We start from the raw sequence: 26,975 nt of genomic DNA, 5'->3' as shown, positions 1-26,975 counted from the left end.
TTACACAAACACCTGGGTTGGCAGAGGGTCGGCAGCAGCGCCCTGTGGCGGGCCTCTTCCTGCCCCCTCCCCACAGAGCAGGGGCTCCCCCCGGAGGCAGATGGGGGACTCCCAGGTAGCTGTGGCTCTGGCCAGGGAGGGGCTCGCTGCAGCCGGCCCCAGAGCTCAGCAGGGTCGGGGGGCTCCTGTTGTGATGCGAAGTGAGATCCGCCCCTGGCTGCCTCTAGGGGGCGCGTGGGACTCAGCTGGGTCCCGCTGCAACTTATCTCACGCCGTTCACGCCTGAGGACGGAGCGTGACACAGGTGGCCGAACGGAGAGCAGCGCATGCGCGCAGGGCCACTGTTCCGTTCGGCCGCGGAGTCGCGCTCGTCGCCTGTCGCGCAGGCGCAGCAGAGAGGAGGGGCCGAGGCGGGCTCCATGTCGCGGCGGGCCCTGCGGAGGCTGCGGGGGGAGCAGCGGGGCCAGGAGCCCCTGGAGCCGGGGGGGCTGCGGCTGGGCCCCGAGGGGGCGGGGGAGGAGCCGGGCCGCGGCAGGAGGGGGACGGAGCGGGCCGGGGTCAGCAACCTGTACGAGCTGGTGAGGAGCCGGGCCGGGCTGGTGGAAGGACCGGGCAGGGGGGCGCGTCTGATGGAAGGACCAGGGCCGGGCGGGGCCGGTGGAAGCGCTGGGGGTCCTAGCAGTGCCTCTTGCCCCGGGCGAGGAGCCGGGCCGGGCTGTAATGCCACAAGCTGCCGCCGTTAGCCCGGAGCTGCCCCGGTGTGGGGGGCGGGGGCACCGGCGGGCCCAGCGAGGGGGGTGGGGGATGTAATGGAGGCCAGGCCCCACTCCGTGGCTGTCTCCAGCTCTCGGGCTGCCCCAGCGGGGCTCCTCGGCCCTTTGCTGGCAGGGGATGGGCCGGGTGGCCGGATCCCCCCCATCCCTCTGGCAGTGAGCGAGTCAGGGGGTCGGGCTGTGAGAGCTTGTGCTGCCGGCCCTGCCGGCCCCTGGCCCGCCCGTGTTCACTCAGGACAAGTGAGCGGTGCCAGCGTCCAGGTACCAGCCTAGAAGTGCAGCCGGGCCAGTATCTTCCAATCCTCCCCACCCCCCCGGTGGGCATACAGCTATCCAGGCTGAGCCTTGCTTCTCTCCTCATTCACATGGTGGTGTCACCTGGGAGCCCCAGTTCTGGTCCAGGTCCCCATTGCGCCAGGTGCTGTACAAATAGAGAACAAAACAGTGGCTCCTGGATGAGACAAGAGAACACATGGACAGGCAGACAGGGAGTAAGGAAACAAGGAGACAACCTTGGTGAGCATGACAGGCTCTGATTTCAGCACACCAGCAGCCAAACTGCTGTCAAGTTTCTTGTAGGCTTCTGCTGAATGGCCAACTTTAGCTCCTGTCACGCTGGCAGGGTTTTTCTCTCTCTTTCTGTAAATGTGAGTAAAATACAGATCCCTGCTCCTGGGGTGCAGCTTTGTGCTGGTGGGAGCCAAGGCAGTGCAGACTCAGCCAAGTATCCATCCTGCCGTTCTCCCCAGATTCCTGAACCTTGTACCCCTGTCTGCACAGATAACCAATGAAGAATTGGAGGATGATCTAGGATCCAAAGAGGAGAGAGCAGAGTCCAGACTGAATGAGCAAGATGGCACAGGGAACAATGAAGAAGCTGAAACTGGCAAGCCAGAGAACGATGGGCAGAGAGCTGGAGAAGACACTCAACAACAGGACCAGACAGTGACCAAACTGCAGGTACCTGGGAATGTTCAACAATATCCACACCCACGTGAAGAGAGTTCTTACTCCCTCTTCATACTGGCATCGGTAGCTCTACCTTACTGGGTTAGTGCATCAGTCTGTGACCTCTGGGGACCAGAATTCAAACAAGTGAAAATGACTGGTTACAACTGAGATGCCATTTGTCCACCTCCCCAAAGCACTGCGTACCTGGGCCTGACTGACGGTGTGAGGTCTAGGGTTGGGACGGCAGGGCATTGCTGTGTTGGGAGTGAGGTGCCCGGGTAGAGCGGTCTGTTGGGAGGGCAGTGGAATACCTGGATCAGGATATGGTGATCAGCTGTGAAGAGAAAGTTACTGTAGCAGTTACCTGTGGGAAGTGGCTTGTGCCATTCTTACTAGTCCTATATTTTCATGAGCACTAAATTCATGCAAAATGTATGAAAGGGGAAAAAATCCCTGGTAGTTTGAAATAGAAATTATTGTCCTTTTCCCCTCCATTGGACACCTGAATTAGTTGTTGGGTTGCTTATAAGGACGGGTCTGTTGTCTTAACAAAGTACAGTGAAGCATTTGCTTTGAAGATGCACGTACGCAGAATTACATGAAGATTTCAAACAGGTACAAGGGAATGCAGGTTAAATACTGGGTTTTGGGGGGCTTGACAGTAGTGCTTTGTTGTTGGGGTTTTTTATTTTTGGTCTTAGTTTAAAAACAGTGAGGAGGATTAACAGGGTCAGGGTCGAAGATGGAAAACAGGCTCACTGTTGTATGCTGGGGGGGAAGCTCATAAGAGAAGGGGCAAGTTAGTTAAGTTAGTTCCAAATTGCAAAAACTACGTATCATCTCAGAGGTGGTGGTTGTGGAGCGCTGCCTAAGCTGTGGATCCATCACCAGATGCAATATCTGTGTGGAGCCAGTAATCCCGGGAATGAGTTTTAGCTCTGTCTCCCCTGGGAAAAGAGTACACCTGTCTGCCTTGTTGGATAAGACTAGGTAGCACCACGTGCCTAAGGAGTTGTACCTAGACACAGTGGAGAGCCTGTATCACCTGTGATGTTTTCAGGCAGCTGTATGTTTCTGTGGTAATGAGTGATTTTTGGGATTCCCCGGTAAAAGGAAAGAATAAACAAAAGAAACATTAGTTACCACTGAGACTTGGGGGAGCAAAGGGAGGTTAAAACAACTTCCTCCAATCCTGAAGAAACTAAAATGTTCCTTGTATTGAATAATCAGTCCCAGACACTGGTGTGAGAATACTGCGGTTTGCATTTAACCCCTTAAGGCTGGGAATCGATGGTTGAAGCGTTTTGTGACCTCTTGCCCTCACCCTTCCCTAATCTTGTTCCTTGTTTCAAGTGTGACAGAAATGGCTCTTTCCTAGGCCAAGCCCATGGCAGCTTGTGTTCCTGTTGGAAATGCCACCTCCACCTTCCTTGCTGCCTCCCTCCCATGCACTCACTGGCGCCTGTTGCATTTATCTCCATAGCCTGTATCAACTAACAAGCCACGGAAGAAAAAAAAGAAACGGAAGAACAAGAGAACTGCAGCTGGCGAGACTCCGGTATGTCTGCCTCAGATCTGGGATTTAGCCCCACCCTCTTCCTTCTCTCCAGGCTCGGGAGACCCCCACCAGCGGTCACCCACCTTTGTGAAGTGCTTTGAGATCCATGCACAGAAAGTGCTACGTAGTATGTTGCACTTACTTATTTGGAGGCTGTGATTCCTATTTCATAGCCTGCATTCATGTCCTCAGAGCTCAGCTGCAGGTTATTAAAGCTGGAACCTTCAAACCAGCATCTTTCATCTTAATGACTTTTGTGGTGTGGGGGGATCCTCTGGGATCTTGCTTTTTGTGCCCCTCCCTTTATTCTTTCCCATATCCTCCCAGGCCCTGCATAACAGTTACTCTTCCTGCTAGGCAGGGCTAGACGCTGCTCTCTCTAGCTGCCAGGGTTCCAGTCACTGGCAAGAGGGCTCACTTGAGAGCAGCACTGGTGTGCTGTCCTCTCGCCTTGCCAGGCCTGGGCATCATCCCCTGCATAGTGGCACGTTACCATCACTGTATTGATGCCAGTTTGACTTCTAGTAGCAAAAGCGCCACCAAGAGCGGTGGCTGGTGCTGAGTATAGTGGCAGCAAGTGGGTTTTGGACTTGTCCTTGTCAAGTGTCCTGTCCATGCAGCTGTGAATGTGTGTGTGGCTGGGGTGGGGGAAGGGCACAGATTTTGAGTCTGACTAAACTATCTCCTCCTAAGGAAGTGTGTAGGCTTTGCTCTGAGCGGAATCAGGAGCCCTGTCCCAGGTGTGTCCAATCCATTGTGTAATTGACATCAAGGGACTGGCTGTGATCCGTGCAGTACGCGGTACTTCGGGGGGAAGACAGTGTTCCTGTCTGACACAGGCACTGAGGGCTGACTGTTGTTAGTGGTCAGTATTTACGTAGCACTGTAACTTGTCATGGTGCTTTCGAGTTTAAAAAACGCCTATAGTTGCATCACCCAAGAGCTTATCATCTAAACCAGTGGTCTCCAAACTTTTTTGATCTCGCATTCCTATCAGTAAAAAAATTTTGAGCACACACCCCCTGCTGTGCCGTCTCTACCATTATTGTCGAAGCAAAAAAAAAAAAGCTGCTCGGACGAAGAAAAAAAAAGCGCTTGTCCTGCCGCGCACCCGCAAGGATCCTCTTGCGCACCCCACTTTGGAGACCACTGATCTAAATCAGACAAATATAGAACATGGAAATAAAATCACCAGGGAGGGGACAGCCAAGGGTTAAAAGTACAAACTCAGACTTGTAAACACTAAGGCCAGAAGGGACCATTCTGATCATCCAGTCTGACCTGCACAGCACAGGCCAGAGAATCTCCCCCAGTGACTCCTGCCCTGAACCCAATCACTTGTGACTGAGTTAGAGCACTTGTTTTAGCACCGCAGCCAGTCTTGAGTCAAAGGCTAATGATGGAGAAAATAGCATGAGTCATCGTGTAATGGACGAACAGCAAGGCAAGTGGGGACGAGCAGCCAGCCCAGAATGGGACTTCGTACAGAAAGGCAGGAGTGATCTGTTCTCGTGCGAGCTGGGGTGAGACCGATCCTTTAATGGTTGTGATGTCTTTGCATGGTGCCTTAAGGAAGACGATGACCTGGAAGACATTGACAGCATTCTGGAGAAAATGGAGGATTCCAGTGGGCTGTCATATGAAACCAAGAGTGGTGTAATCGCAGACAGTCGGCCTCTGCTCTACGTAGAGCACAGGTAATGTGCATCGCTGCCTGTCTCTGAGGGAGCCTTCTTTGCTCGTTGCTCTGAGGTCTTTGAGCGTGTAGGGAAGTCCTGTCCCAAGGGAGCTTTGGGAGGCTTGCTGTAAAGTGCTTTCTCTGGCTTTGAGTTGGGACCATGCTGAAAAGGTGCTGCTGCATTGGTAACTGAGGGCAGCTCCTAATCTGACCACCTTTGCTTCAGTTGAAAGGCTGAGTTATTGGTAATGCTTTTGGTGTTCTGAAGAGCTGCTGCAGCCTTGCAGGGTAAAGCACCAAAACCAAATTAAACTGGGCAGATAATTTATACCTTGCAGCTGCATCCAGACAGGTTATAATCTTCCCCATTCCAACAACACTCAGGCTACATCTACACAGTGCAGCTTACAGCGGCCAGCTGTGCCGCTAAAGCCTTGCTGCTGTAAGGCGCGCAGTGTAGCCACTCTTGGCAGGAGAGAGCTCTCCCATGACACACTAAAACCATCCCCAGCGAGGGGCAGTAACTTTGTCCACACCGGCGCTTTTCATCAGTAAAGCTTTTGTCGGTCAGAGGGGTGTTTTTTTCACACTGCTGAGCAACAAAAGTTTTACTGATGAAAGTGCAGCGTAGACATAGCCTCAGTGCCAAGCACAGCATGGTCCATCCTCTGCATGGGCCTGTATGGTACCGTCATGGCCTCACAGAGCTAATACCACCAGCAGTGACATTGACAGCATTCTGGAGAAAATGGAGGATTCCAGTGGGCTGTCATATGAAACCATGGGGGGAGGGATAGCTCAGTGGTTTGAGCATTGGCCTGCTAAACCCAGGGTTGTGAGTTCAATCCTTGAGGGGGCCATTTAGGGAACTGGGGTAAAAATCTGTCTGGGGATTGGTCCTGTTTTGAGCAGGGGGTTGGACTAGATGACCTCCTGAGGTCCCTTCCAACCCTGATATTATAAATAAATAAATAAATATAAATTGTCCACATGTGACCACCACCAAACTGGCTCACCCGCTGATCTCAACAGAAAGCCGAGGAACGAAATGGCCACAGATACTAGAGGGGTCCTGTCTCAACCTGGCCGTACCCCACTGTACAGTCGCCAGCGTGTTGTGGGTGGATCCAATCACTGGATCCCATGTGCTTCCAAGCCAGCTGGGTCAGTGGAATCTAGTCACTGTTTCTAGCCCTGGGACCATCGGGCGTGCTCCCAGCTTCCGACCTCTTGTCTGACCCCCGTCTTCGAGACATGGGGTGCTATTACCCAGCCTCTCTAGAGCCTGAACCCAGTGTCTGAGACCTGCTGAGCCCCCCAATCACTGACACTCCTTCAGAGTTCCCCCGACCTGTGGGCGCCCTTGGCTTTGAGTTGAATCACTTGGAGGACAGCATAGGTTACCCAGGGAATTTCGTAGCTGCAGTGACTTCACCCTTAAAACACTTGAGTTACAGATCTAGGAAAACAATGAAAGTCCTACGATGCCCCTCCACTGGTCTGAGCTCACCCTTGTGAGTCAGCGCCCTGCAGAGCAGAAGTACCCTGTGCTTAAATAGGGCCCCTCTGAGCCATGTGCTCAGGCTGAGAAGCTACAGACCCACCAGGTGCTGGCCCCTCTCCCATGACCCGCTGTGTAGAAATGGGGATGGGCCAGTCATGGACAGACGATCAAGTTGTTGGCCCCAGATTGTAGCCTGGATGGTTGTTAATATTAGTCCGTCAGCCCGGTGTGTCACACCTTTCCTGGGCAGGGAGCTGGCTGGAATGCAGGACCGTGGGTTGGTTTTGGGTGTGTCCAGGGTGGTGCAGTCAGTGTCGAGCATTTCCACACACACAACGTGATAGAATTTGTAATTTGACTCAGGCGTGCACTGCTGTGTCACGTGTCTCTTCCAGGCAATGGGGTCGCTTGCCTATGCAGAATCTGCTGTGTGGATAGAGGACTTGTTCTCCAGGTCTGATAGATACCTGTTTCCATCAATTAATTCCAAAGTGTGTACACAATTTGGAAACTGGGGTCCTTTGTTTTTCTATTTAGGATCAAGCATAAGTATCCATAAAGCAGCCCGGAACAGAGGGTTCTCTGTTGATGCTTTATAGAGCCTAAATTAGTCTAAAGTTTAGACTAATTACACCAATTGCCCTCGAAAGGGCAGCAGTATTATTCCATGACTGAACATAGTCTTTGAAATGTGGCTACGATCCCTGTAGAATAACTGGTTGAATCTGAATCTTGAAACATCCTCGCATGGTTTCTAGCTTTGGGGTGTCAGATCCCTGATCTGGGCATCAGTGCAGGAGTTTGAAAACAGGCGACTTCAGTATTGGTCAAATGGGTGAACGCCGCTTCAGAAAAGCTTGCTCTGGGATTAATTCTTGGTGGTTTTCCTCACCTGTATCTTACATTTTCCAGAAACTTGAATCCAGAGACTGAGCTGAAGAGGTACTTTGGGGCTCGGGCTGTTCTTGGCGATCAGAGGTGAGACCAGAGTTGCAATATTAACTATATTTTCAAAGCATGGGTCAGTCTCTCTCCATGTCCACTGGTACCACAGACTGTACCTCCAACCCTTCTCCTAGACGGGCAGCCTAGAGAGAGTGCCCACAGGCATATTGTTTATAGCCCCATTCCAGGGCTCCTCACTTACAAGTGACCCCGGGGGTGGCAGAAATAATCATTTTTTTAAAAAGTGAAGCACTAGATGTTTGTGTGGAGGAAGGCAAGACTTCATCCAGATTCACACCACATCCTTGGTTTTGTTCCATGACTCTCCTCCCCCTGTAAAAAGCAACAGAGTGTCCTGTGGCACCTTTAAGACTAACAGATGCATTGGAGCATAAGCTTTCGTGGGTGAATGCCCACTTCCTCGGATGCATGTCACATGTCACATGCATCCGACAAAGTGGGTATTCACCCATGAAAGCTTATGCTCCAATACATCTGTTAGTCTTAAAGGTGCCACAGGACTCTCTGTTGCTTTTTACAGATCCAGACTAACACGGCTACCCCTCTGATACTTCTCCTCCCCCTGTTACTGTTACCTGCACTTCTAAAGCACTGTCACTGTTCTGTGTCATTATGGGGCCCTCACATTTTTCTTGTTATTCCTTTAATTTTTCTTGATCAGTTCTTGCCGCTGTAGAATCTCTGCAATTTTGTGGGGTGGGGTCTGAGTGGCCCAGTCCCTGCAGCTGCTCTCAGATCCACTCGTGTGCTGTAGACCCAGGGAAGCTGTCCAGTGCGTGTGCTGTACTTGTGCAGGTCTCGTTATTTATTTGCAATGTGTTGGGCACTGTCCCTGCAAATGAGAAGCTGATACCCCTGCTTCAAAGAGCTTGCCCTCTGGTTGAGACATATGCAGTACAGTAGGAGCGCAAGTTCAAAGCGATGGTGGTGATAGCGGGAGAGGCCATCTCTGAGAGGCTCTGTGGAAGATGGATGCTCATTAAGAAGGAATTTGAAGGCAGAGCAGAGGTGACAAGTGCAAGGGAAGAGGGAGACGTTTCCAAGTGTAGAGGATTGGCTGTGTTCCTGGAAAGGTAGCCAGGGTTTCTTAGCTCCTCCTTATCACTGATCCTATAAACATCTTGTGAGTCCAGCCAGGAGTTTGAGACCCACTGCATGGGTCCTGGGGAGAAGGTTGGATTGGACTGACAATCAGGGGATGGTTCTGTGAACTGGGAGTGGGAAACTATTCCAGGGGCAGGAGAAAAATTTACAAAAAGTGGGAGCTGGGGAAGGGAATCAATGGAGCGGAGAGGCTGACAGGCCAAAGCCTAGGTGGAAGCTGGCGGGCAGCCATGCAGAGCCTCGAAGGGGCACCCGAGAATGTTTAACTTGATAAAATTACAGCAAAAAACACCTGGGCAAGGGGGAGACTGTGGAGGGATTTGATTAATTTCCTAGTGCTGCAGTCAGATGAGATGTTGGATCTCTTTGTCCCAAATCCAAGCGCTAGAGAGCTATCATCTGCTTCCCATCCCCATGCTTAGCTTTGGCCCAGTAAATAGAAGCTATGATGTAGTGTTTGGTTCCCACAGGCCACGGCAGAGGCAGCGTCCATACGTTCGCAGCACATGGCTGACTGCTCCCAAGAACACCTGGCCACGCTACAGCAAAACAGGCGAGTTCTTCCCCGCCCTCGGGTGAACTGTCGGTCTCTCTGCCTAGTCCATGGGAGCACAGAGTTCCAACCCTCTGTTTGGAACGTGCCTCCACTTCCCGTGTCCGCCTGCGTGGCCGTTACTAGAGCCTAGTTAGTGTGCAGAGTGCAGCCTGTTGTATGAGCCGCCAAGGCCACGCTCCCCTCCGCTGCTAGAGCAAACAGCGCTGTGTGTCAGTGCTGGGGCTTGCCCCTCCTCCACTGCAAAGAGGCCTCCGAGGGCTCTCAAGTGTCTTCCCGTGGATGGCCATGCTGGCTGATCAGAGGCATACCCAGGGGGCCAGGCTGCTGGGGTTTTTGAGGTGGTGGGGGGAAGAACTTGGAAGCATTTGCCTTAAGGGGTAAATCACCTCGATGAGCTCTGAATGCATAGCTAGCCTGAAAACAGTCCTCTTGTGGCCCCAGTGATGTGAATAGGCTTTCTTCACCCCAGTGCTACCAGCTCTGCGCGGGCAGTAAGAAGAGCTCATTCCTGCTGGCTGGCAGAAGCTGCCTCTCTCTTCCTGAGGGAGTAATGGCTGTCCATGTGCACCCCTAGGCATTGCCATGAGGCTGCTGGAGACAAGAAGAGGAGTCCAGCACTTCACGTTTGAGCACCATCGAGAGTACCAGCAAGTGCAGTTCAGGTTCCTGGATGCAGTGGAGTCTCTGGACCCAAACAATATCGTGGTATGTCATAAAACAGGGACGCCCAGAGCGTAGCCACCAGGCCAGGTGCAGCCGGTGGAACTCCAGGGCCACCTGCACCCTGTTACCATAATTGTGGATGTGTGACGTGATGACTACAGGTCCCAGCCTTCGTTTTATTGAGCTAAGCAGCTTGGCACCGTAGGCTGGGACACGTAGCCTCCTGTGTGCCAGCAGCTTGGCTCAAGATCGGGGTGGGCAAACCTTTTGGCCTGAGGGCCACATCTGGGTATGGAAATTGTATGGCGGGCCATGAATGCTCACGAAATTGGGAGTTGGGGTGCAGGAGGGGGTGCGGGCTCTGGCTGGGGGTGCGGGCTCTGGGGTGGGGCCAGAAATGAGGAGTTCAGGGTGTGGGAGGGGGCTCCGGGCTGGGGCAGGGTGTTGGAGTGCGGGGGGAGTGAGGGCTCTGGGGTGGGGCTGGGGCTGGGGATGAGGGGTTTGGGATGTAGGATGTTGCTCCAGGCTGGGACTGAAGGGTTTGGAGGCTGGGAGGGGGATCAGGGCTGGAGGAGGGGCTCAGGAGTGCAGGCTCCAGGCAGCGCTTACCTCAAGCAGTTCCCGGAAGCAGCGGCATGTCCCCCCTCCGGCTCCTATGCGGAGGCACGGCCAGGTGGCTCTGCACGCTGCCCCGTCTGCAGGCACCGCCCCTGCAGCTCCCATTGGCCGCAGTTCCTGGTGAATGGGAGCTGTGGGGGCGGTGCTTGGGGCGGGGGCAGCATGCGGAGCCCCTTGGCTGCCCCTACGCATAGGAGGAGCCGGAGGGGGAACATGCCGCTGCTTCCGGGAGCTTGAGGGCCGGATTAAATCGGCTGGCGGGTCGGATGTGGCCCGCGGGCTGTAGTTTGCCCACCCCTGCTCAAGATGGAGTATTACTTGGTGAGTTGTGTAATCTCCCTGGACCACAGCTCTGCTGCTAGCTGATCCGGGTCATGCAGAGGAGGTGTGGGCTGGGGGCTCCTGGCAAGTTGCCAGCATGTCCCTGGGCAGAGTTGAGGCCCTGTGATTAAGACAGTGGATGGCTCTGCATGGAGGATTCATTCTAGGTAGCCATTGAGAACAGACCTCCCGAATAAAGCTCTATTGTCTTCACTCTTCAGCTGGGAAAGTCAAAAATACTGCATAGTGGAAAGTGACCTTTAAGGGCAGGGTCTAAAATAACAGCTATTTTGTTTATAAACTAAATTGTATGGAAAAAAAAATGTGTAGCCTTCTCCTGGTATGTTAGCAGAACAGTTCCTGCATTGAAGTTTTATTGAGTGTGTCCAAGCTAATTAAAGCGGATAGTGCCATTTATAGCACACAGTAACGAGATTACAGTGGAATTGTTCTGGGCCCGTGTGCAGTATAATTGAAACATGTTTTCTCTGAAACCCCTGCCCTAAAGGAGCACAAATGTATGCGTTTAAGAGACTTTTTTTGAAGGGGCCATTGTCTAATAAATAAGGTTCCTTCTGATTCCCTAATGGATCCTCGTTTTCATCCCCCTTCCCTTTCCCATCCTCTGATCATAATTGCTGTTCTCCTGAGCTTAACAACTCTGCTTATTAACCAGCCCCCAGGATCACTGGTAAATGGTGCAAGGCACTTCCTCCCTCGGCGTGCTCAACTTGAGAGCAAGAAGTCTGGGCTTCTTGCTTTCAAGTTGAGCACGCCGAGGGAGGAAGTGCCTTGCACCATTTACCAGTGATCAAATCTGGGTCTCCCATGTAGCAGTGCAGAGCCATGTTGGCCTGCCATGTAACATGTTCTAGGCCTCTACCCCCCAATTGGTCAGTGCCGTTTTAGAGTCTGGACGGTAGGTATCTTTCCTACCGCTTTCTTCTCTTCCATCTTTTCAGCTGACTCAAGGTGAAATTTAACAGGACTGGGGTGGTTCATAAGGCCAAAATATCTCTGTTTACCTGTGACATTTGTGATGCCTGCAGAGTCTTAGGCACCGCATCTAACCTGATCCCATAGAAAAAACATTGTTTGTGTAGGTCCTATTCATAGTGAAACTTTTCAGTTCTCAGCAGTGGAGTAACTGGGTTTCATGGGAGAACCCTTTAAATATTTAGTGATCGGAGCAATTTCTCCCATTGGATTGACACTGGGCACTCTGTTACTATGGAAACTATGGACCATGTGAGTACCTAGAACACTGAGAGGTCAAAACAAGGAGTGTGTAAGGGGCGTCTAGGCGAATGCTGCAGCCGTTATGTGCCCAACACTAATTCATGCAGCCTTGACCATTCACATCCTACCGAGGTGGGAACACTGGGCAGAACACTAGGCGTTTTCCCCCTTTGTGAAAAGCAGAGTGGCATCTCCCACAGATGGACACGGGTTTTATGTGCTGTCTGAAGGGGCTACCCCAACCCTACTCTGTAGTATCAGTACTGAGTGCCATGTGAGGGCCTGGGATCTGATCCCATTACCTTCAAACCTGGAGGCGGGCGTGCAACCAGCTGAGCCTCACTGACCCCTCCATAAGATTAATTTTCTGGTTCCCAAGTCACTGCACAGTGTTTGCCATCCTGCCGCCCTCGCAGTGTATGACTCCCAAGGTCCAATGCACATAGAAGCAGCGTGTTGTGTAAACACTTAATCCAACCCAGCCCACTTCTCCTGTCTGCCTGTAGCTTTTGCTCCAGATGAACCCGTACCATGTGGACTCGCTGCTGCAGCTCAGTGAGGTGTGTCGAATGCAGGAGGATCAGGAGATGGCCCGAGATCTTGTAGGTGAGAACTGGGAGTGAGGAACAAGTGTGCCAGTGGGTAGGTGGTGTGGGTCTGCACTGCCGAGTGCCTTGGCAGTCCTCATGGTTAGCGCCGCAGCAGCTGAGAGAGAGGGGCTCTACATTTCCTTATGATGTCTGTGCTTTGGTTACTTATGCCAAGGTAGGCAAGATTGTGGCTCTCCAGTTTTTCTCTCTGGAGTTGTGACTGCCAGTCTCTCCATGTCTCCTAACTCATACAGCTCTTTCCAAAGAGTAGGTGAGCACCATGAGTACTCAGCCATGCACCATCCAGCTAGTTCCCCACATTCACTGGGCATCTTGCCCTATCCCAGTGTGACAGAGGACAACTGCTCAGCCCCCGCTGCTAGAAGTTGTATAGGAAGAACACAGTGTAGGAAATAGCATTTGAGCTCTGCAGTGTAATTACCATTTCTCATTAGAAGCTGACTCTTCAACCCCCCATAGGGCTTGTCTACATGACTAGTTAGTGTGCGGCAAGCCGGGATGTGAACCTACAGCACACCAGCCTGTCACTCAGTCACATCCCAGGTGGTTGCAGTTTGGTGGGTGCTGGTCAGTCGGAGGAGCAGGGTTTGGCCAGACGTGAGACCTTTGAGGATGGCAGAGGGCAAAGGGGGACCAGCCCCTCCAGAAAGCTCTGAGGAGGCTGGATTGTGATTTTCACAGGATGGGAAATGTAGCTGTTGAAAGGTCAGAGGGTCCAGCAAAGCCCCTGGATTCTGGCTTGAAGCTAGTGGACCTGTATGGGTTGAGCCCTGGGAAGCACGTTTCTGGAGTGTAACGGTGCCAGTTCTAAGCCCTTCGTTAGGAATGCAGGGGTCAGTGTACCGAGACCCTGCCGTGGGATTCAGGGTCACTGCTGAGTCATGCTGGTAGGCAGGTCCAGCGAGGACAGAGGAGCTCTTAGACGGGAAGCTCTGGGAGGCAGCTTATACTGAGTTCTCTGCGCTGGTGTCCTGTTGCCAATAAAACCGAACCTCAGAAAGGGGCAATAACTCAAGGTCCATGTGTGCCGCTGAGAGCAGGCCGGGGACTCCGCCTGGTCCTGGGATGCTTGAGTCTCAGCCTCGTGGAAAAGAGTGCTGGGTGTGATCCGCAGAGCCAGACACGTGCAGATAACGACGGAGTTGCTGGCGAGCCGGGGCAGTGCCAGGAAACCAGCACTGGGTTGCTGCCGATTGGAAGGTATCGGATGGAGGCGATGCCAGGCCCCACAGGCTAGAACAGAATCTGTGGGTTTGAATCCCAAGATAGCTGTGCAGCTGGTTCATCCTTGAGCCCAGGCCGCCTCCTGATGAATTTTTGTTCAAAATCCTATTACCCAAAACATAGAACTGGGGAAAGGTGGCTTGCCCACAGTCCTCTGTACAGCACAGATCCAGCCAGGAGGGCGTGTTCCGCTTAAGTAACTGGGCTCCCTCAGCCTTTGGGTCTCTGCTGAGACTGCCAGACTAGTCATTGGTGTGGCCATGGCCCTTGCTAGGAAACGCAGACAGCGTGGTCCGTGGGCTGTAGGCCCCAAGCAGCCATTTGTCAGTGGTGTCCGGGGGGCTGGATTTGACTGTCAGATTGGGAAGTGGGGGTGAGGTGTGGCCGTGCCCCTAATAATGCTTGTGTTGTGTGCAGAGCGAGCGCTGTACAGTCTGGAGTGTGCGTTTCACCCTGTGTTCAGTCTCACCAGTGGAACCTGCAGGCTTGATTACCGGAGACCTGAGAACAGGTGGGGACCTCCCTCTTCTGTGCATGGTGTTGGGATGGGGAAATGAGATTCAGCCTAGAGGTGGTTCTGAGTGAGCTGTTCACCCTCATTCAATGTCCAGCTAATCCGAGCCCCAGCTTCTGCAACTGGGCAGGAAACAGCAGACGGGTGCAGAAGCTGCTTGCCCCTCAGTACCTTGAATTTGCTCATGCTGCCAGTTCCAACTTGATGTCAAACTTCTTTTGGTCACAATTCAGGTGCTTCTCCAACTCTGACATTAGCACCCACCCACCCCTGCAGTTCGCCCCCATCTGTAACTTGAAAGCCATGAGGAGCTTGTGGCAGCGGCTGTGGCTGAGATGCATGTCTGTTGTAAGCCTGTGCAGTCAAATTGGAATAGAATCCCTGACTCCCTCTCCTGTCTTCCAGATCCCCTGGCCCCAGCTCTGTAACATCCACACGCTAAAGTGTCTTCCTGGGGAGGACAGCCTGAGTTAGGATCCCCCAGCTCATCCCGTTCAGTACAAACCAGGAACTCGAGACGGAGACATGGACCAGTTCCTGGAAAGAGGAGTCAGGACCTGGCTGTCCACATTCCTGCGCTAGAACCAGATACATAGATCTGCCCTTGGCATCCCGGGCAGCCGGGTTCAGGCCCCGTGTTTCCCCTTTTCAGAAGGAGCAGGGTGATGTGGTTCTTTTCTGCCCGTGTATTTTTCAACGTGTTTCTGCTTTGGCCTTTGCAGAGCTTTCTACCTGTCTCTCTTCAAACACATGATCTTCCTGGAGAAGAGAGGCTGTCCCCGTACAGCCCTGGAGTTCTGCAAACTTATCCTGAGGTAAAGAGCGGTGCTGGGTCCTTCTAGTTTGGGTTCCCTTGAGGGAGAGTGTGCAGAATCCATACGGCATCCCCATTGGGCTGGAGCTGAGATTTCTGGTTGCCATAGAGTGCAGGTTCTGAACACCGCATGGGCCTTGTCTGCACCAGGCTTGGCAAAATTTCCCACCATTGCAAGTCCATCAATGCCCAAAGGCCCTGGTGTAGACAGAGCCTGAGCGGTTCCATTGGGCAGACAGGAATTTCTTCTGCCTCACTGCTCTGCTGCTGCTTTTGACAAGATGGAGGGATACTGGGTAGCCCAGGCATGGCCAGGGAGTTCAGTGCAGGCCGTGGCTGATGTTCCGCCCGGTGGCCTGGCTGATCAGATCAAGATGGAGCTTTGCACACCGGGACCTGTCGTCCCAATGGGCTACACATGAGTCTGGTTACCAGTCTGCTCTGACTGAGTGCTCGGCCTCCTGGCCGTGAGCAGTGGGGTTCCAGGGAAAGTGCACATCACCCCCATGCAGTGCGCAGGGCGTTGCGAGGTCCAGGAACCAGAGATCAGTGTTGGGTCTGACTCTGCCGGCTGCCCGGGCTGTCTCTGGACTCTGGGACAATCGGCACACTTGACTATTCCATAGCTTCTGAGGCCAGAAGGGACCTTTGTGATTGTCTAGGCTGACCTGCATAACGGGGCATAGAATTTCCCTGAATTACTTCCTGCTTCAGGTGCAATAGCTGGAGTTGAACTAGTTCAGTGTTTCTCAATCTTTTTGATACCAGGGACCGGCTTGCTGCCTTCCTAAACTGTGTCAGGGAGATCTCAGGACTGGGGCTGGTCCACAGACCGGTCGCTGAGAAACACAGAGCTAGAGCAGAGCAGTTTACACCTCACCTTTAGCATTGACAGGAAAATTGTGCTCTGTACCTGTACTTTCACTGCAGGCAGCTTGGACTCCCTTTTGGGCAGGATCCCTCTGTCCCCCTCTAGGCCCATAGACTTATTCTGTATTTGCCTGGCCCTGTGCTTCCCAGCCCTGGCTAGACGCTGCCTTGTCTGAGTGGCCTTATCGTCCTGCCATGTGGCAGTGATTGTCCTTCCCTCATCGGCGCCATCCCACAAACCGTGACCAGTTTGGGGGGCTAGCGGGTTGAGTCTTAACCCAGCAGTCTGGTCGGATTTCGAGCGAGTAACTCTACTGTGAGCTTTTGTAATGCTGCTCTTCTTGTTCGTCCCTTCCCCCTCTCCTAGCCTTGATCCGGAGAATGACCCGCTATGTGTGCTGCTGCTAATTGATTTGCTGTCGCTCCGAGCTAGAGAATACTCCTTCCTGACACGCATGTTCCAAGAGTGGGAGGTGAGTTGGCAGCAGGCTCCCCTGGTGGGAGGCAAGTGGGAACTGGACAAGAGCAGATTCCTGGGGCTCCACACCCTTCAGTGACCTGTGTCTGTGAGCGCTGGGCTGAGAAGGGAGGGCAGCTGCACCATGGGGGGCGAGGGCCAGGCTGCTTGTACCAGAACTGCAGACACCGACTGGAATGGACCATAAGATACCAGGCTTGGCTCTCCTGCACCGGGGGTTTTGAGTGCTGTATAAGAAATTGTGTGAGTTTGGTATCACTTTGTCCATTGTACAGATGTGCACACTGAGGCACAGAATGGGAAGTAATTCTCCAGAAGTTACGCAGTGAGAAGTGGCACCCACAGGAGTGTAGCCTAGCAGTCTTGAGACTAGCACCAATGTTCTCATTGCTTGGGAAATCTGTCTTTCGTCTTCAGGGTCACCGGAACTTGTCCCAGCTCCCAAACTTTGCCTTCTCGGTTCCGCTGGCGTATTTCCTTCTGAGCCAGCAGGAAGAGCTCTCGGAAGCGGAGCTAAGCCAGGCACGGGAGAGAGCTGCCCACCTTCTCCAGCACGCGCTGATCATGTTCCCGAGCGGTAAGTGTGGTGGCAAACAGCCCCAGCATGTTTGGTTTAGGATTTATCCACAAAAACAATGGCCAAATTCTCGGTGACTGAAGGCAGATTTCGTATTCCTATAATGGAGCAGATGGCACTGCCCCTTCTCAGGACAGAGATGTGGCTCTCAGATGCTAGGTCTCAAGATGCAGGGCAGCCCAGTCGCTCAGCTTGAGGTGGAGTGCTGCATGTTAGGCCTTTAGTCTGTGGAAGTGGTGACTCCCAACTGATGGGGAACGTGGCCTTATGCCACATGCATCATATGGCAGTGGGGCTAGTCAAAGACTGTAGAACTTTATGGGCAATATTTGGCACCCTCAGCCTTCAATACGTTAGAACGAGGTCAGTAACTGTCCATGTCTTCTCCCTACCTCTATGCTATTCCCCTCCTAGCTTGCACAGCGCTCGGTGCCTCTCCCCCATGTATAAACATACACATCACATGCGCACAGGTTGGGGGCAGGGGCACAGATTCTGAGTCATCACAGGAAGATGCTTTGATCCGAGCAGAGCAGATTGAGCAGATTTACTGTCTGCTGTTTATCTCCGCTCTCCCTCCGAGGCACCATTACGCTTTAGATGCTCTGTATGTGGCTCCTATCACTGTCACTTTCATCCTGCTGATGCTTCTGTTCCAGAGACGAGCCATGTAGCGCCTCTGGGCCAGGAGGGGACGTAGATTGCCAGAACTGACGTAGCTTAGATCTGCTCTCCCTGAACAAAGGGGTCCAGTTTGTGTTGACTCTTGCTATAACCCATCCTTTCTGCTGCTGGTCATGAGGATGAAAATAAAACCTGTATTCAAGTTCAAAGGCTAGCAGTGTTAATTTCACGACATTGTACCTTGTTCCTTTTGGCATTTTATTAAATGCTTATGCAAAGCTCTGGATGGTGATTTAAAAAAAAAAACTTTAAACGTTTTATGTAGCAGATGTAGCATGCTATGTGAACAAAGGTCCTATTTCTGCTGTCCGTTAAATATAATAAAATGTGCAACAAAATCTTCGACCATAAAGTTGGAAATCGTCCTCTTCCTATGTGTCTGGTGCTTGAGGCCTTGTCTACACTTACGGGGGGGGGGGGGGGGGGGGATGGACTCATGGCGATCGATGCATCAGCGGTCTATTTAGCGGGTCTAGTGAAGACCCACTAAATCGACTGCAGATCGTTCGTGGTAAGCAGATCTAAGCTACGTCAACTTGAGTTACGTTACTAATGTAACTCAGATTGCGCAGCTTAGATCGGCTTTCCCCTGTAGTGTAGACGTGGCCTGATTCTAGGAAAGCACCTGCTCTCCCCAGCTGGCCTTTGTCCCAGTTCTAGCTCTTTGCAGCCACTGGCACTGGTGACCTGGAGCTCTGGCAGTCCCTGTCTATGCTGAAGGTGTCACTGATTTTCTCTTGTAGTTCTCATGCCGTTGCTGGATCACTGTAGCGTGCAGCCAGACTCCAGGGTCGCTTCACATTCTTTTTTTGGACTCCAAGCTCAGATAAGGTAAGAGCTGCCCAAGCTTTTCAACAGAAGGAATCAAAGCTTCGCCTTGCAGCGCTGGCGGGTTTCTCCGCTCGTTCTGCGGTCTGCATTTCCAGGAACTGAGGAGAGGAGAATTGTTTGTCCCAGCAGGGAGTGGGAGGGGAAGAGAGGGCTGTTTGCTCATGGGAGGCACTTGGGTAGCAGGCTGATGGGGACCCATAGGAGAACCCAGATAGATAATGCCCAGTAGAAACCCCCAGCTTAATATAGGTAGGCGATAGGTTCATCTTGGGCCTTGCAAGTGTCTGTCCCTGCTGCAGCAGACGCTAGTGTGTGCATGTGACCTGGGCAGGCTGTCTCCTCCCGGTCCTTGTCTGGCTTGGGGGGTTCTGTGCCCTGTGATCATCTGACTGCCTGGATCTCAGGGAAAGGTGGGGCACTTTCTCACCCTCTCCCTGTCCAGGCTGTTTTGGGAACAGCACTCAGTCGTTGGAGACACAATAAGCTGGTGGAGGCTGGTGCAAATAGCAAACACAGGAGATTGCAGCTCGTTGTTCAGCGTGAGAGTCTGAGACAGGCCTCGGTGTGGGCTGGGGTGAGCAGTGCCTGCTGTGTTATAACGCTCTATGTCCCACAGCCAGCCTCCTGCGTTGAACCAGCTGGTCTCCCTGTACGTAGGAAGGACCCACTCCCTGTGGAAGGACCCTGCCATCATGGCGTGGCTGGAAACCAATGTCCATGAAGTGTTACGGAGGGTGGACACGAGTGAGCCAGTGGTGGAGGAATTTGCACAGAAGTGAGTACAGTTGGCTGAGGCCGACCGCTCTTCCGTACCAGATAACCTAGAACCTTCGATGTTAGAGATGGAGGCACCGAGATGCTCTGATGAGGGGGGATCTAGAGCTAGATAAAAGAGCCTTGTTGGTCTTGGACCCTATCCCAGGCATTCCCCGGCCAGGCCCAGAATGCTGCGTGCAGTCTGGCATGTAGAACTGCACTGCACAATCAGTCTGGATCTAACCACGCCAGGGATAAGGTGCTGGAGGTGCTGTCCCTGTGCCCCTGGGAACTTGCCTCTGAGCTGTGGAGGAGTTCTGTGCCAAACTGCCGATAGCCAAGGAGGCTGCCGTTCTGGGTTCAGGCATGTCCTCCTCCACCTCTTGGCCTCCCACAGTTAGTTCTCTTCCCCTTTCACTGACCCCCCCACCCATGCCTTGGTCTCATGGCTTCTCTCTCCCTCGCAGCTGTGGTTCCCACTTGCCTGCAGCAGTTTCAGGCTAGATTGTGCCTTGTTTGCAGAATGAGTGGGACTTACCTTGTCCCTCGTCTGTCTCGACAGTGAGACTGGGCTCCTGGCGTTGACGAGCCCAGTGCTGTCATGCTACTCTTGTACCGTGTATGCAGTGAGCTGCCCAGTGTCATTACAAGTTACAGCCTGCACGCCACAGAATGGCTCGTTTCTCTGTCCCATCGGGGTTCCCTGGGCTGCTTCCCAGCCACCACATACCACTACGGGTTAAAGCACCCTTTACCAAAGAGGAAATCCCCCCCGTTAGGGGTAGCATGTGTAAACCCTTTGAGCTGTACAGATGTGTCTGGACCCCCAGTGTCCCAGCATTGGCCTGTAGGCAGCTGCGTGTCATCGCGCTGGAAGCGCACTGCTCCAGAGCTGATGGCTGTACATCTGGTTGGACAAACAAAGGCTGCATTGCACTGGTGTTATTAAACGTGCTTATTACAGTGGTGCCTGTGGCCAACTAAGAAAGGGGCCCCATTGTCCGAGATGCTGGACAAACACGAGCAGCCAGTCCCTGCCCTGAAGAGTCTGCAACCTACAAACCCCAGACAGACCAGGGGGCAGGAAGGGGTCTGTGCAGGCGGAGTGAGCAGTCGATGGCCTCTAGGATCCCTGATTTTTGTGGGGTTAATTAGAGGGGTCAACTGAAGGGAAAGAGAAGTGAAGGCAGAGGGGAACACCGCCTGGGTCCTAGCGCCCTCCAGGGGTGGCAGGGGTGGGGCCATCTCCCCTGCTGTTCTGGGTCTGGGGGAGGGATGGCCCCATTTTATGCTCTTGGCTCAGTTGCTTCTGCAGTTGCTTCCACTGGTGGGAGAAGCTTTGGGGCCAGGAAGGTGAAGTCTTAGTGAGATGGGGCCAGCGTGGAGGTGAGCTGCAAGTCAGGGGTTCTCAAACTTCATTGCACCGTGACAACAAAAATTACTACACGACCCCAGGAGGGGGAACCGAAGCCTGAGCCCGCCCAAGCCCCAGTGCCCCGTGTCAGGGGACCAAAGCCCAACCCCCATCGCTCTGGACAGGGTGGCCAAAGCCCAAGGGCTTCAGCCCCAGGCCGGGGGCCTGTAACCTGAGCCCTGCTGCCCAGGGCTGAAGTCCTTGGGCTTTGGCCCCTGGCCTCAGCAAGTCTAAGCCAGCCCTGGCAATCCCATTAAAATGGGGTCCCAACCCACAGTTTGAGAATCGCTATATCTGTGGCCCAGTAGAAGGTCCCGTTCTTTGCTTTCCTCGCTCTGACTCTGGCCTGGCTGTCAGCAGGGCCTTGCAATGAACCTGAGAAGCAGGCGGATTTCCTGCTAGCAAAGTCTGTCTGTGTAGGCCGCTCCCTCCTTGGCAGAGAATGACCAGGCCAGCTGGGGGGAGCTCTGACCTTGTCACACTGCTCAGGGCAGGGATGTGCTCCTCACAGAATGACTTGGGAGGCAGAGACGGGCGAGGCGTGGGTGGGGTGAGCACTTTGAAGTAGGGATTGGCTTGCCAGGTCCGTGGAATGCAGTGGGGGGGGGGGCGGGGGGCTGGGGCTGTTGGGCATCTCAGCAGCATTCCTTTGAGGCCGCTTGGCTCCCTTGGTGTGGTGGGCCCTGGAGAGCACCACCCGGGCGGTATGGCCGCTCTCACCGGCACACGGGCAGCCACTGACTGCCAGGCGAGGGAGGGGCTGATTGGCACGGCACATCCCGTAGGAGACTGGGATGAAGCTGCGGCTGCCACCAGGGAATGCAAACCTTGTCAGTGCCGTAGTGCATCGTGGTGTGCGTCAGTGACACCGCTCCCTGTCCGCCCTTAGGCGCAAGGTGCGGTACCAGAGCGCCCCCAGAAACATCTCTCGCCATGTGATTCTCTCGGAGCTGAAAGAAGCCACAGCAGCACTGCCCCTGGTGAGTAAAAATGGGGCATTGTGTCTGGTGTCGCACGTGCTTCACGGCCCCCCCGGCCAGGTCACACCAAGCCCAGTGGGGCTCTTGGACGGAGACTGACGTAGCACCTCCCCCTTTGGTCTCCTGTACGTCTCTGCTTCACTGCCTTTGGGGCCCCCACAGAGAACCCCTCCTCTGGTAGCTGGGCGTTCTGGGGCCAGGCAGAGTGCTGCAGCAGGCGAGGGGGAAAGCCCAGCCAAAAATAGGTCCCAGGCTTAATAGTGTCACAAACGACTAGCAGCGGAAACGCCTCGGTCCGTTGTACCAAGGCATTGTGTGTGTTCCCTCAGAGTGCCTCGTCCCAGGGCTGGGAATAGGGTGTGCAACGGTGGCTGCGAGTGTTTGGTCATGTGGGTATTTCTTTAATCTGTTACTAAGGTACCATCCAGGATACAGCAGCACGTGGTGTCCCGGGACACTAACCAGACTTGTCCTGCTATGCCTAGGGACAACTGGGGCCATGACAAGGCTGCTGTGATTGTCTTAATGCTACATGGGGCTATGTACCAGCAGGGACTTATTGTCCTAGGTCAGTTGTGTGCATTCTCTGCCCCTGCCGTGGGACACTGTTGCTCCATTAGACAGCAGGCATGAGAAGTTAGCAGTGTTCTGACATGGGGTCTGATTTTTGTCTCTCTTTTTGAAGGAAGTGACATCCCAGCCCGTAATAGGGTTTGACCCCCTACCTCCCTTGGACTCCATCACTTCCTATACAAGACCAGAAAGGTACTTCTCCACTTCGGATTCATGCCTGTCTGCATAGCTCAGCTGTTTGCTTTCACAAGTGCCCAGCCACACAGCGGGATGGACGCTAATGAAACATTCTCAGGGCTTGGTGTTAAATCTTCCTCCATCTGAGAACAGTCGAACCATTTGACTTACAGCGCTCAATGAGGTGTATGAACCGTACAGACAGGGGTTGTGTCTTGCCACTTTTGTGGGGTGGTAGCTGACTGTGGGTCACCATCTGAGACAGTCTGCAGAGGCCACTGCTTCAAAATGTCACTTTGCATCAACCTCTCTGAATGTGGCAAGGCTCCCCTCCGGGTGGGGTTTGGGATAGACGCCATGACGGCTGGCTGTTTTGTATCCTGCACGTTGCAAAGTTGTGCAGAAATCTGACCACAGCCTGCATCCCTGTGGAAATGCTCCTGCCTCGAGTAGAGACTCGCTAACCTGGGGGTGATAGAATCCAAACAAAGGTGAATCTCAGCATCTTGCTTCAGGTAACCCTACCCCAACCTGGCGCTGGGCTTACGCAAAGCTGTGCATTGCTAAAGAACAACGTGAGCTTGTCCAGGCGCTGGGGGGTCTTCATGCAAGGCTGGGATGAGCGTGGGAGAGTCAAATACAAATGTCCTTCGTTTCACTGAATGGGATTGTTTGGGTTTTTCTTTTCCAGGACGACTCATCCATCCAATGAAAGCACTTTATCTCTCTTCTTTCGATCATTGTTGCCAAATTTTACCTTACAGGTATGTTAAATGAATCTGTAACTGCTGCACACATGTACTAGCATGTGTATGGAATTCCACACCGAACCTTCCTACCCAGTGTTGTGTTGTGCATGCAAGCAACCCATTGCGCCGTAAGCTGGAGGTTGCATGTGTAACTACCACAGTTAAACACACCCTTTCAGAATGTAGTCCAGCCGGGGTTCTCAGATACAAACACGGGGAGGATTTTGACCTGGGAAAAGACTTGTCTTCCTCAGTTGCAAAAAGCCTTTTCATCCCATGTATCCTGGAACAGCTACATTTAATGGCTTGTGTCAGTCAATTAAATCTGAAGGCAGCAGTTCGGGTTCTCGCCCTTTGTAAGGGCTGTTTGCATGCAGAACGTGTGTGGGAATCTTCCTTTCCGTCAGTGCGTCCGAGCATTCTCATCCCTGCGGCTGGTGAAGAGAATCATTTCAAGACAGGCTGCTTCCATTCACCAGGAAAGCTGGGTGCCACAGCAGCAGGCATGTTAGCAGCATAACTACCATCTCATCCGAGAAACAAGGAGGCCAAGTCTCTGTTGGTGTTGAAATTTTAACTGCAAGCGGCACTAATTCTATAGAATTGCTTGGGTTTTTGAAGCGAAATCCAGAACTGTTCAGCGTATAGATCTTACCGCTTTGCTGGCGGAGCGTGTGAATAGCTGTAACTAGCTTCTTACGCATGGATGCTGCATCCAGATTTCAGTGCTGAGCTTACGACAAAACGTAACTGCACGCTCGCTCCTGTGCTTTCAGATGCTTTTTATATTAAAAACTAGCAGAGACCAGGCTCGGTGGTAACTATTCATAGGCCAGGCTGGGTGTTTGAGTTCCACCATATCAATTAGTCCCCTGCAGTTGGGGGTAGACAACAGCTCCTTTTCTGAAGCTGAACTGTCCTTTTTTTAACCACCGTGTAATTAAACCAGCGGAAGGAATTTTGCACCATGTTTTGGAATGTTTGGAGCGTGAAAGTGAGTTCATAATAACCAGTTTTGCTCCCTTAACTATAGCAGTTGCTGTAATACCTTGTAGCAGAGGGGTAGCCGTGTTAGTCTGGATCTGTAAAAAGCGACAGAGTCCTGTGGCACCTTATAGACTAACAGATGTATTGGAGCATAAGCTTTCGTGGGTGAATACCCACTTCGTCAGACGCATGTAATACCTTGTGACTTTCTAGTGCTTCCTCAGTGCTTCATAACCATTATACAGCAAAGCTCACAACATTTGTCCTCCCTCTTGCTCAGATGGGGGAAACTGAGGCACAGAGAGGGGAACTGACTTGTCATTCAGAAATAGAGGTCACATCTCCTGATTCACAGGCCTGTGCTTTGACCATGCTTGCTTTCCCTGAGTGGTCTAAAATTCTGACACTCTCCAAAGCTGCTCAGGGGTCAAGTGCACATCTGAGATGATTGACTCATAGTGCAAGTCATTCACTGAGCTTCTACCCCAGGGCAGCCTGAAATCTGAATGCCCCGATTCTTGTGGGGTTAAAGGCCAATCCGCTTTGAGCAGTTCAGCGCTGGGGGCTCTCAATCTCCCTGTTCTCACTACGTGCCTTGCGCTGTGTTGCAGGGGGAGGTCAGACAAGATGGAGATGAAGAGGCTGGAGCTGGGCAGGATCTAAACCAGGGTGTGAATAGGCTAATGGCAGCCATGCGGGACATGCTGGCGAATATCCAGTTCCAGGAGCCTCCGCGAGACGAAAACCCCGACGGAGACGCGGACTGGGACTGAAACCAGACCAAGCCCCGTCCCCACACCGCGCTGTGTAATTATGTTCCTGATTGGGGGGGCACTGTAATAAAGAGTCACGCAGAGCAGGGAGGCCGGGTCCTTGACGTCCTGCTGCTTTGGCCATGGATAAAAGGGCTCAGCTGAGGGATGGATGGGCACAGGTTTGTCCTGGATTTAAAAAGCCCTTTTTAGTCTCTCCATAACTTCCAGCCTGCTGGAGCTGGAGTCCTCTCGGGACACTGCTTTGCAGGGGCGAACGCCGAGTCGAAACCGCACTGAGTCTAATGCAGCACTAGCAGCCAAGCTACTGTCCCCTCCCTCCTGCCTGCCTTCCATGCCACACACAGGCCTTGATGGGTAAGATTCCCGGGACCCTCGATTGCTGCCGCCCTCTTCCGCAGCTGGCAAGTGCTCAGGGCAACGACTGGCCCCACGCTGCCTCTCTCTGCCCCTGTGTTTTCTCCTCCCCCCCCCCCGCCGGTGGGCACTGTGTGAGGAGGAGCCAGCTGCACCGCGCTGCTCCAGGCTACTGCGTCGGCAGGGCAGAGAGTCGCTGCCTTTGCAGCCAGAGGCGTCAGCACGGCTGCTGCTGGGACGCCAGCTCATAAAGCTCAGTATCGCAGAGCAGGGCCTCATGGCATTGATGGGAGCCAGTCCAGATCCTTCGCCCATCTGGGGACGGCCCTGTGGCAGCAGGACGGCTCTAGTGCCACTCTCCCGGAGGCAGTAGCCATGGTGGCCGTGCGTGCTGCCTGCCTCCGGGAGAGCGGCACTAGAGCCTCACATGGCTTGGGAGGAAGGGGGCCTGCGTTTCATCCTGTCCTTTAGCTCCTGTGCGTGACTCTAAAGTGGGTCAGGGCACAGCCCTGCGGAATGGAGTGCAGGGAGGAATCCTACACTGCCCCACAAGGGGAGAGATGCAGGATGCCCAAACGTGGCCATCTGAGCCTGGGGGAAAGGAAGAGAAGCCTTCCCTGTCCCCCTGCTCTGCTTTCATCTTCGTGCTGCTTCGCACCCAGTGCCTTGGGGAGTGCAGAGCAAGCTGGGGCCACAGACAGCAGCCCGCTAATCAGACGCATGTGAGCAGCCGCTGAGCTTTTGAGTGGGGCAGAGGGAATTAAAATTCCGCTGTAACAAAGTTAGATCTGCGGCGTTTAACTCCTGTCCTGCCGGGAGCCATGCAAAGGGTCTGGCCTGAGACAAGTGCTGGGGCTTAGCCTCCATCCGGACTGCAGCAGCTACGCGTTCGCCTACACTCTCATCACCTCCACCTGCTCCCCCCTGCGTCTCCCGGGGGCCCTTGGAGGAAGGGTCATGCTAAGGGAGACGGAGTCCTATGGCACAGCCCAGGCCCATGGCTTTAAATCATTAAAGCTAAGGATGCAATGAACCAAACGTAGTTCTCAGCCGCGCGCCCCTAGGTCAGTTCCAGGCACTTCGATTTAGTCAAGGACCCTGGATGGCCCTTGGAATGACAGAACCAACTTTTAGGTGAGAGAAACGATCGGTTGGGCAATCAGGCGTCCCACGACCATTTACATGGGTTCCCCCGTTATGCTCACCGTCCAAGACGGAATGGTGTATCGATGGGCCGGCAGGCACCAGAATGAAGTACAACCTCTGGAGCCTGTCCCACCAAAGGCACCGCTACAGTCCTAGGACCTGCCCCAAGGCAGCCTTTTATAGCCATTCTAATGCGAACTAAGCTTAAACTGACCTATTCCCACCTCTTCATTGGCTCTTGACGTTCTGTGCTATTTAAATAACAGCCGCCCCAGTGTCCTTCCCCTGCTCCCGAGACAGAGCCTCTTAGTCAAACTTCCCAAATTCTCTCTCTCTCACACACATTGAAAACTTGCTAGAATCAGTTATAACCTGCTCCTCGCCTTGCTAACTTCAGTTCCCCATCTTATCTCGAACTCCTGCTCACACTAACACGCTCCATTTCCCATGCTCCTCTGTATCCAAATGCCACTTATAGGCTACAGGGGATGTGGACTTGCTTTTCTTAGGGGTGGAGATGACGCAGGGT

The 26,975-nt window shown here is 53.4% G+C and overlaps 1 protein-coding gene across 1 annotated transcript; it reads left to right on the top strand.

The window, feature by feature from the left end:
- Positions 1-419: 419 nt before the first annotated feature.
- Positions 420-25,029, top strand: TCF25 (transcription factor 25). The gene is made up of 18 exons (XM_065416357.1): positions 420-578; positions 1,554-1,733; positions 3,208-3,282; positions 4,855-4,979; positions 7,377-7,442; positions 9,005-9,087; positions 9,665-9,795; positions 12,438-12,537; positions 14,184-14,277; positions 15,003-15,095; positions 16,332-16,437; positions 16,860-17,019; positions 18,447-18,534; positions 19,151-19,309; positions 21,594-21,684; positions 22,370-22,449; positions 23,126-23,198; positions 24,782-25,029. Exons 1-18 carry the CDS (start codon positions 420-422, stop codon positions 24,941-24,943), a joined length of 2,025 nt encoding a protein of 674 aa, XP_065272429.1. The 3' UTR covers positions 24,944-25,029.
- Positions 25,030-26,975: the final 1,946 nt, after the last annotated feature.

The sequence above is a fragment of the Emys orbicularis genome, chromosome 14 (genome assembly GCF_028017835.1).
Source record: "Emys orbicularis isolate rEmyOrb1 chromosome 14, rEmyOrb1.hap1, whole genome shotgun sequence".
Taxonomy (NCBI): domain Eukaryota; kingdom Metazoa; phylum Chordata; order Testudines; family Emydidae; genus Emys; species Emys orbicularis.
This window is presented reverse-complemented; position numbering and strand designations above follow the sequence as displayed.

What these genes read in the sequence shown, in the direction of transcription:
- TCF25 (XM_065416357.1), top strand. Translation starts at nt 420, where the DNA reads ATGTCGCGGCGGGCCCTGCGGAGGCTGCGGGGGGAGCAGCGGGGCCAG. An exon ending in GCTGTTCTTGGCGATCAGAG is followed by an intron (nt 7,443 to 9,004) that starts GTGAGACCAGAG and finishes TGGTTCCCACAG; the next exon opens with GCCACGGCAGAGGCAGCGTC. An exon ending in GTGGAGGAATTTGCACAGAA is followed by an intron (nt 19,310 to 21,593) that starts GTGAGTACAGTT and finishes GTCCGCCCTTAG; the next exon opens with GCGCAAGGTGCGGTACCAGA.